This window comes from Scyliorhinus canicula, chromosome 23 (assembly GCF_902713615.1).
Source record: "Scyliorhinus canicula chromosome 23, sScyCan1.1, whole genome shotgun sequence".
NCBI lineage: Eukaryota > Metazoa > Chordata > Chondrichthyes > Carcharhiniformes > Scyliorhinidae > Scyliorhinus > Scyliorhinus canicula.
Genome location: NC_052168.1, coordinates 4,654,587 through 4,668,226, shown reverse-complemented (window position 1 = coordinate 4,668,226; position 13,640 = coordinate 4,654,587). Strand labels below are relative to the sequence as shown.

The window sequence follows — 13,640 nt, the reverse complement described above, 5'->3', positions numbered from 1 at the left end:
GTAAACGGAGCGCGAGCAAAGTGAGGAGCGCGCACACCAGTGTGGCACAGTGGTTAGCATTGGGACTGTGGCACTGAGGGCCAAGGTTCGAATCCCAGCCCTCGGTCACTGTCCTGCTAATCGCACACTCTGGTTTCTCGTCAGATCGTATAAATCTTTTAAAAAATAAATTTAGAGTACCCAATTCATTTTTTTTTCCAATTAAGGGGCAATTTAGCGCGGCCAATCCACCTACCCTACACATCTTTGGGTTGTGGGGGTGAGAACCACACAACACGGGGAGAATGTGCAAAACTCCACACGGACAGTGACCCAGAGCCGGGATCGAACCTGAATCGCAATCAGCCACAGTGGTCTGGTCCCTTCACGGCCCTCCTCCACCACCAAGATACAAACACTTGAACATCAGAGAGAGGGAGAAAGGTGGTTTTGAGGTAAAAATAAAGGGAAAGTTATGCTGATGCCGAAATCTGAAGGTGAAAACAGAAAGTGCTGGAAAACTCCAGCAGGCCCCAGCAGCGTGTGTGGACTGAGAAACGGAGTTGACGATTCGATTCCGAGTAACTTTTCCAAGAGTCTTGTCGGACTCAATCCTAGAATCGCTAGAAGGGGGGCCATTCGGGCCATCGGGTCTGCACCGGCCCCCCCGAAAGATCACCCCACCTCGGTCCACACCTCCGCCCCATCCCCCCCCCCCCGGTCGGGTCGGAGAATTCGCCAGGGGGCGGCGTGAATCCTGCCCCCGCCGGCCGCCGGATTCTCCGGCACCGGAGATTCGGCGGGGGCGGGAACCGCGCCAGTTCGGCGGCTGCTCGCAGCGGCCTCCCCGGCGATTACCGACCCACGATGGGCCGAAGTTCCGCTGGTTCTTTGCCAGTCCCACTGGCGTAGGTTAGAGTAGGTCCCTTACCGGCGACACCTGGCAGCGCAGGTGGGCGCCGGGGTCCTGGGGAGGGGGGGGGGGGGATGGCGCGGGGCGATCTGGCCCCAGGGGGTGCCCCACAGTGACCGTGTCAGCCTCCGCGATGGCCTCCGCGTAGGCGAACCCCCCCCCCCCCCGCTGCGCATGCGCGGACCCACGCCGGCCGGCAGAGTCCCTTCGGCCTCGGCGCCAAAGGCCTTCCACGCCAGCCGGCGGGCGCAAACCACTCCGCCCGCGGCCTAGCCCTTCAAGGTGCGGAGGATTCCGCACCTCTGGGGCAGCCCAACGCCGGAGTGGTTCTCGCCATTCCGTCCGCCGGGACTTCCCGCCCCCCCCGGGTACGGGAGAATCCCCCCCCCTCAGGCTAGTAAACAGAGGGGGTGTGAGGAGAATTTTTTTTTTCAACACAGCCAGTTGTTACAACCTGGAATGCGCTGTCTGAAAGGCGGGTGGTAGCAGGTACGGGAGGCGGTGGTGCCGTGGTACTGCCCCTGAGTTTGGTAACTCAGAGACCCACCGCAATGCTCTGGGAACCCGGGTTCGAATCCCACCACGTCAGAAGGTGGGATCTGAATTCCACTAAAAAAATCTGGAATTAAAAGCCTGATGATGACCGTGAAAGTGGCTGTCGTAAAAAAACCCACCTGGCTGACTCATGTCTGCATTGTCCTTTGATTTGATTTTAATACAGGAGACAGAAAGCCAAGTTGTGACACTCTCCACCACCTCTCCTCCTCCTCCTCCTCGAATGAGTCGCTGACACATATTACACAGCGATGCTAGCATTGCAGGAATGCTGTGAAGACGATGACTCCCCAGGCGACTCTGAAGCTCCTCACAGCCTTGAATTATTCATTCCAAAGCAAATCATGTGCGACCGATAATCCATGAGGGAGCCCTTCACCTAAAATTTTGGTGAGGTACTTCCCCTTTAAGAGGAATCCGCGGACACTCGGCACAAATAAAACCCTCCGCCTGTCGTTAAGCCGTCGCTTTAAGGGTCCTATCCCATTACTCGTTTCCATGGGAATTGATGGATCAGCTGATTTCTTTTGTGACTCTTCTCTCTCCAGTCCTACAGCCCTGTGCTCCTCGTACCTGTCGTACGCCGGGAGGAAAATAACCTCTTACGTCAGGTGAGGCCATCGGAGGAGGCTTTGAACGAGAGGGATGCTGAATCCGTGACTCCCAGGCTCCAACTGAGCAAACTAGACAGAGCAGACGGACAACAAAGGTACAGGGCGGATTCCGTTTCTTAATCCGACTCCTCTTGCACCCAAGGTCAGTCAATGTTCTGCTCCCCGGACCTTTTCCGTCCACGGGAATAGGTGGCAAGGAATTGCAAACCTGCCGGTTTTCTACTCCGCGCCCCCCCTGTTTACGGAGGTGAGATTGAGTGGATGGAGCGCTGACTGAATAAAGAATGTGGCTCGTGCGGACACAGAATTGGATGTCGCCCCGCATTAAAATGCAGACTTTAAATTTCAAACGCCACCCGACTTTGATTCCGCGCAAGAAAGAAAGACTTGAATTTATATAGCGCCTCTCCAGACATCCCAAAGTGCTTCATGGTCAATGTGGTACGTTCGAGGTGGAGTCACTGTTGTGGTGCAGGGAGTATGGCAGCCAGTTCACACAAACAGCAATGTTTGAAGACTAAATCATTTGTTTCAATGGCGTTAAATGAGCGAGAAATACTTTTTAAAATTGAGGTCCAATTCTTTTTTTTTCCAATTCAGGGGATTTTCACAGTAACTACATTGCAGTGTTAATGTAAGCCTACTTGTGGCACTAATAAAGATTATTAGTTCAACCTGGTCAATCCAACTAACCTGCACATCTTTTTTGGGTTATGGGGGTGAGGTCCAGGCAGACACGGGGAGAAGCTGCAATCTCCACATGGGCAGTGGCCCAGGGCCGAGATCGAACCCGGATCCTCGGTGCCGAGAGGCAGGAGCTCTAACCGCTGCGTAATTTCATAGAATTTACAGTGCAGAAGGAGGCCATTCGGCCATCGAGTCTGCACCGGCTCCTGGAAAGAGCACCCTACCTAAGGTCAACACCTCCACCCCATCCCCATAACCCAAAACCCCACCCAGCCTAAGGGCAATTTTGGACACTAGAACATAGAACATAGAACAGTACAGCACAGAACAGGCCCTTCGGCCCTCAATGTTGTGCCGAGCCATGATCACCCTACTCAAACCCACGTATCCACCCTATACCCGTAACCAACAAACCCCCCCTTAACCTTACTTTTAGGACATTACGGGCAATTTAGCAATGGCCAATCCACCTAACCCGCACATCTTTGGACTGTGGGAGGAAACCGGAGCACCCGGAGGAAACCCACGCAAACAGGGGGAGGACGTGCAGACTCCGCACAGACAGCGACCCAGCCGGGAATCGAACCTGGGACCCTGGAGCTGTGAAGCGATTGTGCTATCCACAATGCTACCGTGCTGCCCACTAATGGGCGATATACTGAGCAGGGCACCAGAGAGGACTCGCTCACTCCCCCCCCCCCCCCCCCCCACCCCCACCCAAACCCCTGCCCCGCATCCTTCAAACTGATGCCACGGTTATTATTTACATCAGCAGGCGGGCCTCCCCTGAGAGACAGACGCCCCCAGACGGTGCAGCGCTCCTTCAGTGCCGTGCTGGACTGGAAGCCCGGGTTTCGTGATCGAGCTCCCGGAGTGGGTATTGAATTGGCAACTTGCTGAGTTAGAGGGGAGAGGGCCGTCAGCAGCTGTGCCAAGGCACTTTGGGTGTTTACCCCCCCCCCCCCCCCCCCCCCCTCCCCTCGTGCCCCATCCTGGACCGTTTCTCAACCCTAAGGAAGGATCGTCCCATTCTTTTGTCCTTCACCTGTTCACAGTTTCTATGCCAAGGCAGCAATTCCGAATTCGCTCCCTCCGTCGCCTCGTCAGAAAGTTTCTTGTCTCTAATCTTGCTCTGGTATACCGAGGTTTAAAGCCGCTACTTGGAGAGACACTGACACAAACTATTGCCGTGGCGTGCCCTGAGTGTAATATTTTGCACTGTAATGCGACAGCACTTTCAAGATCTATACTCCCATCTATTCCTCACCTCGCAGCATGGATCCTTCCTGGAGTCCCGGTATGGGGGTATTGACCCTTTCTGGTCTCTCTCTCTCTCTCCTAAATGCCTATTCTTTCGATATGAACTCCAACCGGTGTTGTTCAGGCTATTCAACTCTGTAGGGCATCGCTGTGTGTCCTGATCCTGTTATTACCTGGTGGCCAGGTGTGCTTCCTCGGCAGGGTGGCTGGAAGATGATAAGCAGTGGATTTACGAGGGGATTTTACCCTCTTGGGATATCAGGGCTCTCAAACCACTGTCTGATGTACCATCAATTGAACGCGAGACGAGTTGCTGAACAGAAGTATGGCTTTAATATACTAGATGTTAAGCCCTGCAGTCGATTACAGTATAAGGACGACTGCCGGGCGTACTGGGTATTTATACCCCCCCTGGAGGCGGGTTAACTCAGCCTCTCGACAAATCGGGGAGCCGTCACATGACTGATCTCAACCAACCGTCGAGAGGCACATGACCGACCAGGGGCAATGTTAAGCCGGTGTTCTGCACCAATGGCAGGCAGCTATGCTAATCATACCACCACACTGTCCCCAGCGACACCAAGCAGCTGACTGCAAACTGGGGCGTCTTCGATCTCCGTGCCGCATCACACTGAGCATTCATCCAATGGGCTTACGGTGGAGGCGTGGGCTTAAGTGGGGTGCTCTTTCCAAGGGCCGACGCAGACTCTATGGGCCGAATGGTCTCCTTCTGCACTGCAAATTCTATGAATATTCAAAACGGTCAGGAAACTCAACTCCATCCCAAGCAAAGTAGCCCCCATCCACCACCTTGAACATTCACTCCCTCCACCACCGACGCACAGTGGCAGCACCGTCTACACCATGCACTGCAGCAGCCCACCAAGGCTCCTCAGACAGTGCCTTCCAAACCCACGGCCTCTACCACCTCCACAGGGGCAGCAGACACGTGGAGGGCACCGCCACCTGGAGGTTCCCCTCTCAGCCACTCACCACCCCGACTTGGAAATATATCGGCCGCTCCTTCACCGTCGCTGGGTCAAAACCCTGGAACTCCCTCCCCGACAGCACTGCGGGTACCTACATAGAAACATAGAAAACAGGTGCAGGGGGAGGCCATTCGGCCCCTCGAGCCTACTCCGCCATTCAATGTGATCATGGCTGATCATGCAAATTCAGTATCCCAACCCCGCTTTCTCTCCATACTCCTGATCCCCTCAGCCGCAAGGGCCACGTCCAGCTCCCTCTTGAATATATCTCGTACACCTCATGGACGGCCAGCGGTTCAAGAAGGCGGCTCACCACCACCTTGTGGAGGGACAATTAGGGATGGGCAATCAATGCTGGGCCTTATCAGCAACACCCACGTCTTACGATGAATAAAAATAAACACCATTAGGGAAGCTTGTTTTTTAAAAATCAATTTAATTGGTCTTTGGAAATTTGCTGTATTTCCTTTGTTGCAAAAAAACAACTACATGTAAAAATAAAGCACTTCATTGGAGGGCATGAGATCATGAACAGCGATGTGAAAATATAAACTCAGCTCTCTTTCTCATGCATTAATCACAAGTCCCGTGGCTCTGGTCACGCGGGATCAAAGGAGTCACCTTTTGTTTCAAAGAACAGACATTATGGCATGTGACATACAAAGCATTATTGTTCCCCTGCCAGGTGGAGGTATATACATTTAGCGTTGCCTCTTTCAGACCATGAGTCGCTGTTGTGTCCCTCGTGTCAGGTGTGCCTCAGGCGACCGTACTTTAGCGATTCGACGTAGAATCCCTACAGTGCAGAAGGAGGCCATTCGGCCCATCGGTCTGCACCGACCCTCTGAAAGAGCACCCATCTAGGCCTACTCTCCCACCCGATCCCCGTAATCCCGCCTAACCTGCACAGCTTCGGACTGTGGGAGGAAACCGGAGCACCCGGAGGAAACCCACCAGACGCGGGGAGAACGTGCAGACTCCGCACAGACAGTGACCCAGCCGGGAATCGAACCTGGGACCCTGGCGCTGTGAGGCAGCAGTGCTAACCTCCATGCCGTTAGACTAACTTTCCTTCTCCCTCGCTGCCTTTACTGTTGTTTTGGACGACTGCCGTTCGTTCACTGTGGTTCCTTTTTTTTTTGGACACAACCAAATTCCAGATGTGGCTCTGTCACACTTGGAGTGTGTCAGGCACGTGTCAAAATCTACATTGAAGGATTGACCGGAATGAAGGGATTGCTCAAATCGCACTCCTGGCTGTTTGACACTGCTCCATTGCCAATTGCCCATTAGCATTAGAATAGTCTGTCAGCAGGGGCGGGAAGGGTGGGTGATATGTTCCTGGAAGGAGCTTCGCGAGTTTGAGGAGCTTGGAGGAGAAATTTGGGTTGGTAAGGGGAAATGATTTTAGATACCTACAGCTGCGGGACTTTGTTCGTAGACAGGTCCCATCTTTCCCGCGCCTCCCGCCAATGGGGATCCTAGACAGAATAGTCTCTGGGAGGGACGAAGGGGAGGGTAGAGTCTCGGGTATTTATAAGGTGCTCATGAGGGAGGAAGGGTCCCAGACAGAGGAACTGAAACTTAAATGGGAGGAGGAGCTAGGCGGGGAAATGGAGGAAGGGCTGTGGGCAGAGGCCCTGAGTAGGGTAAACTCGACCGCGACATGTGCAAGGCTCGGCTGATCCAATTTAGGTCGTTCACCGGGCCCATATGACGGTGGCTCGGATGAGCAAATTTTTCGGGATAGAGGACAAATGCGCTAGGTGCGCAGGACCAGCGAACCATGTGCACATGTTTTGGGCATGTCCTGAGCTGAGGGGGTACTGGGAGGGATTTGCGGGGGTCATGTCCCAGGTGCTAAAAACAAGGGTGGTGATGATCCAGGGGTGGCAATTTTTGGGGTTTCGGAAGACCCGGGCGTCCAGGGGAGAAAGCGGCCGATGTGCTGGCCTTTGCTTCCCTGATAGCCCGGCGACGAATATTATTGGCGTGGAGGGACTCAAAGCCCCCGAAGACTGAGTGGTGGCTTGCGGACATGTCAAGTTTCCTGGGGATGGAAAAAATTAAGTTCGCCTTGAGGGGATCTGTGCAGGGTTCACCCGGAGGTGGCAACCATTTATTGACTTCTTTGCGGGAGAGTGAGCGTCAGCAGGGGGGAGTAGAGTAGGAGGGAAAATATGGCGGGTAGTACGGGTGGGAGGGGAGCGGGCTTGTGCAATACGGTACGATGGAAGTATTGAAAGTACGTGGATGTTTGCACATTTTTGCCCTTTTTTGCTTCCTTTCTGATGATGTCTGTAACTGTTTATAAAGCCAAAAACTACCTCAATAAAATTGTTTATTAAAAAAAAAAAGAATAGTATCTGTCCAAAAACCTGGCTGAAAGTTCAAACTATTGCCATGCGTTTTTGTGCGACTGACTCTCCAGGCATGACCGGTAATAGCTCGGCCCTGCCTCTGAATCAGAAGCTTACGGTGTCAGGTCCCGCGTCAGAGACTGGAACCCAATATTTGGACTCAGCCCAAGTACTGTGGGCGTGCTGCATTGCCAGAGGTGCCATCCTTTGAGGCCTTAAAGCATCTGCCCCCTCAGGGGCAGCACGGTGGCCCAGTGGGTTAGCCCTGCAGCCTCACGGCACCGAGGTCCCAGGTTCGATCCCGGCTCTGGGTCACTGTCCGTGTGGAGTTTGCACATTCTCCCCGTGTTTGCGTGGGTTTCACCCCCACAACCCAAAGATGTGCAGGGTAGGTAGATTGGCCACGCTAAATTGCCCCTTAATTGGAAAAAGGAATTGGGTCCTCTAAATGTTAAAAAAACCCATCGGCCCCCTCAAGTGGATGTAAAAGGACCAATGATCATAACTCGGGAGATTTATGCATGGTGGGGGTAGTTTGAATTAGTGTTTCACAGCACAGAAAGTCCCTTCAGCCCATGTCTGTCCTGCCCATCTATTCCATTCCCATTTTCCAGCACTTGATCCGTAGCCTTGTACGCTCTGGCGTTTCACTCGCTCACCTAAACGCTTCTTAAATGTTGTGAGGGCCCCCTGCCTCCACCACCCTTTCAGGCAGCGAGTTCCCAACTCCCACCGCCCTCTGGGTGAAAAAGCTTTTCCTGCAATTCCCTCGAGATCTCCCAAAAGCGAAAATGCTGGAAATTCTCAGCGGGCCTGGCAGCATCTGTAGGGAGAGAAAAGAGCTGACGTTTCGAGACGAGATGACCCTTTTTCGAAGGTCTTATCCCTCTGGAACTCCTGTCCAACGCTCCCCCCCCCCCCCCCCCCCCACCAACTACTCCCGCCTGAAAACCTTTCTCCCCCTGTCGCCACCGCTCCTTCAGCCCACCGCCACAAACCTGTGTCCTCTACTTCCCGATCCGTCCACCAATGGGAACAGTGTTTCTTTGTCTGCTCAGTCTAGAACCCCTCCTGACCCCGATGATTTAAAAAAAAAAAAAAATTTAGAGTACCCTATTCATTTTTTCCAATTAAGGGGCAATTTTTCCTCGCCAATCCACCTACCCTGCACATCTTTGGGTTGTGGGGGCGAAACCCACGTAGACACGGGAGAATGTGCGAACTCCACACGGACAGTGACCCAGAGCCGAGATCGAACCTGGGACCTCGGTGCCGTGAGGCAGCAGTGCTAACCACTGTGCCACCGTGCTGCCCTTCAACCCCGATGATTTTGAAGAACGCAGTCAAATCTTCTATTAATCGTCTCTTCTCCGCCGTGAGCGGTCCCAGCTTCTCCAACCTAGCCAGGCAACGGAGGTTGCTCATCCCCGGAATCTGTCTCTTGATTTTTTTCTGGACCCAGTTTCGAATTTTACCCTGTATTTTATATTGCCTCTCCCTGTTCTTCCAACCCAAGTGGGACACTGTTTTAAAAATAAATTTAAAGTACCCGATTTTTTTTTTCCCCAATTAAGTGGCAATTGGATAATAATAATCTTTATTAGTACCACAAGTAGGCTTACATTAACACTGCAATGAAGTTACTGTGAAAATCCCCTAGTCGCCATATTCCGGCGCCTGTTTGGGTACACAGAGGGATAATTCAGAATGTCCACTTTACCTAACAAGCACGTCTTTCGGGACTTGTGGGAGGAAACCGGAGCACCCGGAGGAAACTCCCACAGACACTGGGAGAACGTGCAGACTCCGCACAGACAGTGACTCGGGGCCAGGATGGAACCCGGGTCCTCTGCGGCGTGAGTCAGCAGTGCTAGCCACCGCGCCGCCCGTAAAGCGGGACACTTTACACTTCCCGCCGATAGATTTAATCGGCTGCATGCCTGCCCATTCCACCATCTGGCCAAGTCCGCCTGAGGTTTAATCGCCAGCCTCCTCACAGTGAACAACACTGCCAGGTTTTGGGTCACCTGCAAATTCTGAAATAGTGCCCTGCTCCCCGACATCTAGGTCATCGGCCAATAGCACGATTAACTGGTCGTTTACCTCGTCTCTGCTTGTGGATCTTCCTGTGCACTAATTGGCTTCCGTGTTTGATGCATTACAACAGGGTGGGGGTGGGTGGGCGGGGGGTAGTGGTATTGCCCCTGGACTAGTAATCCAGAGAGCCGGGGTAAGGTCCTTGCGACCCGGGGTTCGAATCCCACACGGCGGAATGATGAATTCAATAAAGCCCGGGATTGAAAGTCCAACGATGACCACGAAACCATTGTCGATTGTCGGAGAAGACCATCAGCCTCACAAACGGGGAGGAAGTCTGCCGTCCTGACCCGGTCTGGCTGACATGTGACTCCAGGCCCACAGCGACGTGGTCGACTCTTAAATGCCCTCTGGAAAAAAAAATGAATGAAATGAAAATGGCTTATTGTCGCGAGTAGGCTTCAAATGAAGTTACTGTGAAAAGCCCCTAGTGGCCACATTCTGGCGCCTGTTTGGGGAGCTGGTACGGGAATTGAACCGTGCTGCTGGCCTGCCTTGGTCTGCTTTCAAAGCCAGCGATTTAGCCCAGTGCTAAACCACTCTGAAATGGTTTAGCTCAGTGGGCAAGACGGCTGGTTTGTGATGCAGAACAAGGCCAGCAGCGCGGGTTCAATAACCGTATCAGCTTCCCCGAACAGGAGCCGGAATGTGGCCACTAGGGGCTTTTCGCAGTAACTTCAAGCTTGTGACAATAAAAGGTTATTAAATGGGCCGAATGAGAAGCTGCGTTATACCCGGCCTCTACGCACAGAAACAGGGCACCAGAAACAGGAGTGGCTAACTCGGCCTCGTCGCCCTCGCTGTCAAAATCCCGGAACCCCCTCCCTAACAGCACTGTGGGTGTACCTACACCCCAGGGACTGCAGTGGTTCAAGGAGGCAACTCGCCCCCACCTTCTCGAGGGCACTTAGCGATGGGCAATAAATGCTGGCCCAGCCGTGCGACGCCCACGTCCCGAAAATGAAATTAATTGGTACTAAAGCACTTTGGAGGCATCCTGAGGTTGTGAAAGGCTCTCTATAAATGAAAGTTCCTTTCTCTCCCTTCCTCGGCCAAAACATTACCTCCCATATCAGAGAGATGATGTATTGTTTGAGTTGATGCCTGGGTCAGTAAGTCCCCATGGCTGAGTATTGCCGAGTGGTACTGGTGAAATGTATCTCCGGTCCCACCCTGTGTTCCGAATGAGTTGATCCCCACCCTGGACGGTGGTACAGCTTTAGCTTTACCCTGAGGGGTCAGAGGTGACCTGGGCTGCTCTCCATGATGACCAGCTGGCCGGAAACGGGCCTTGTTGTGATGGAGCACACAGCTGATCAGCCTGACACCGCCCATTGCCTTGGCTGATTTGGGTGAGGCGGTGGACACCATCGGACAGGGGGGAGGGGAGGCAATTAGGGGGAAGATGAAGCAATAGTAAACGAAAAACTGAATGTATAGTCAGCAGAATAATGTTGAGGCACCTACAATATACAATGAGTAGGGTGATCATTGCTCGGCACAACATTGAGGGCCGAAGGGCCTGTTCTGTGCTGTACTGTTCTAAATATTGCTGGGCACAAGTGCCCATAGCAACACCCCGAGCTTACGGCCCAGTAACAAGTCTTGATGCACAGTGAGGCAGCAAAGAGATTAACCACATTCATGTTGTCCATTTTCATTATGGCCCCACAGGCAGTCGTCTCCAGGTGAAAGAACAATGTTGGCAAGAAAGGGGATCATTCCAGAGGAGTACTTGGTGACCAGGCTGGTGGAGAATGACCTCTCACATCCTCGCTACCGTGCCAAGACCAGGAAAGCTCGCTTTGTAACCAAAAATGGAGGCTGCAACGTGGCCCACAAGAACATTCGAGAGCAAGGACGCTTCCTTCAAGATGTCTTCACCACCTTGGTGGACCTCAAGTGGCCTTATATGCTTGTGATCTTCACCATGTCGTTCCTGTGCAGTTGGATGCTCTTTGCGATACTTTGGTGGCTCATAGCCTTTGCTCACGGTGACCTGGACTCCCGACAGGACAGTATCGTCCCCTGCATCACCAGCATCACCTCTTTCACGTCTGCTTTCCTCTTCTCCATTGAGGTCCAGGTGACGATCGGGTTTGGGAGCAGAATGGTGACCGAGGAGTGCCCCTTAGCCATCCCGTCCTGATCATCCAGAACATCCGTCTCGGCCTCATCGTCAATGCGGTCATGCTGGGCTGCATCTTCATGAAGACCGCCCAGGCGAACCGGAGGGCGGAGACCATCATTTTCAGCAAGCATGCCGTCATTGCTCAGAGGAATGGGAAGTTGTGCTTCATGTTCCGGATAGGGGACCTGAGAAAAGCATGATAATTAGCGCCACCATCCAAATGCAACTGGTCAAGAAGACCACCACCCAGGAAGGGGGTAGTCCCCATTCACAGATTGACATCCAGGTGGAGAACCCAGTCGGGGTCAATGCGATCTTCCTGGTTTCTCCCCTGATCGTTAGCCACCCATCAATAAAAAGAGCCCGCTCTACAACGTGTCAGCCGCTGGGCTGCAACAGGAGGACCTCGAGGTGGTGGTCATCCTTGAAGGCGTGGTGGAGACCACCGGCATCACCACCCAGGCGAGGACATCTTATTTGCCGGATGAGATCTTTTGGGGCCACAGGTTTGTGCCCATTGTGACCGAGGAGGAGGGGAGGTACTCCGTTGACTATTCCAAGTTTGGCAACACGGTTAGGTCCAAAACCCCGCTTTGCAGCGCCAGAGAACTTGAGGCGCAGGAGAGAATCCAAAACCTAACAAACAATGGCCCAAATCTGCAAATGAACGACCTACGTGAAAGGAAATTCTCCAAGACCGTCAATACCCCTGGAGGGCGCATGAAATCATCCATACGTTTTCAGTCCGTAGATTGTTTATCAGATTGGGAGTCACAAGAAGTGATCGAGTCACGGGCATTGCTTCTCTGAATCTTCTTCCCCTGGATGGCCTTGGCTGAAAATCTGCTGTTCCTCTACTTATCTTCTCATTGTGTTTAAACCATGAATCTCAGCCCCTTCGTCGGCTCAAACTCACATGGACATTAAAGGGATCAAGGGATGTGGGCTTAACAGAGTTCAGCTAAAAGAAACAACCGTGATCTTTGATGAATGGTGGATGATGTTCGCAAGGGCTTTGCGGCCTAGTTCTGCTCCCATTTCCTATCCCTCCTCAGGCCTTTTAAAACTGTGAAAATGCTCACTACCCTCACTCTTTCCTTTTTAAAAAAAATATTATCTATTGCAGCCATTACTTCCCAATCTTTTGCTGCCACTCTGGGCAACATCTGCCAGAGGCCTTGACCTTCCACCTTGCCTTTTTCAAAATGGCGGAGGAAGCAGATGATGGAGCACCGCGGGCGCTGGTTAAAATGTCCCACTCCCGCGTCCTGTCGGGCGAGAGCTCTCCGCGAAATGAGGTGGCCTCAGCCCACCTCTCAACGGTCACGGGGGATGGAAAATCTCACGTCGGACGATCAAAAAAAAAAACGGGTGGGGGAGTGGAAAATGGCGCGATTGGGCCGAGCTGAGGCACGTTGTTGGGGCAGCGTAGGAGATTTCTCCGCACCGAGCCAAGATGTGTATGAGTTGTTGCGACCTTCCATTCCCCAACACTACCTTCACCACTCAAAGCACATGGTTCAAAAAGACAGTGCGGGAACAAAACCCCAATGCGTTTTGACTTTACAAAATGAAGCACGGCTCCAGGTTTCAAAGCACATAGCAACAAATGTCAAGTGGAATGTTCCAATGTGACCTTGGCCAACTCTTGCCTGTGTAACTAATCACTGTGTTTGTTTGCGGGGGGGGGGGGGGGGGGATGTGGGGGGCAGGGGCGAGACTCATTAATATCACCCTTTACCCAACAGAGGATGGTCTAACTCCTTGCAGTAAACCTGGGGAAGGGGTGGAAGACAGGACGAGCTGGAGGAGGAGGAGATGGGGAGTCACAGCTCATAGAAGATAGGATGATTCCTTGAAAGATGATCCCATTGAGACATATGTGGTGCTGAGGGAGAGCTTGTCAGGGTACACGCTGAGAGACTATTTCCCCCCTGGATGGAAGTCTAGAACAAGGGGTCATAGCCCCAGATGAGAGACAACCATTTAGGGCTGAGATGCGGGGGAAATTCTTCACTGAGAAAGTTGTGGATCTTTGGAAACTGCACCCCACCC

The 13,640-nt window shown here is 52.9% G+C and overlaps 1 protein-coding gene across 1 annotated transcript; it reads left to right on the top strand.

Moving 5' to 3' along the window:
* The first annotated feature begins 1,623 nt into the window (after positions 1-1,623).
* Positions 1,624-13,259, top strand: LOC119956279 (ATP-sensitive inward rectifier potassium channel 11-like). Its single transcript, XM_038783356.1, is given in 5 exon segments — positions 1,624-2,156; positions 11,129-11,592; positions 11,595-11,777; positions 11,780-11,929; positions 11,932-13,259. Coding segments are annotated over 4 exon segments (1,236 nt in total). The 5' UTR covers positions 1,624-2,156; positions 11,129-11,153; the 3' UTR covers positions 12,396-13,259.
* The last annotated feature ends 381 nt before the right edge of the window (positions 13,260-13,640 follow it).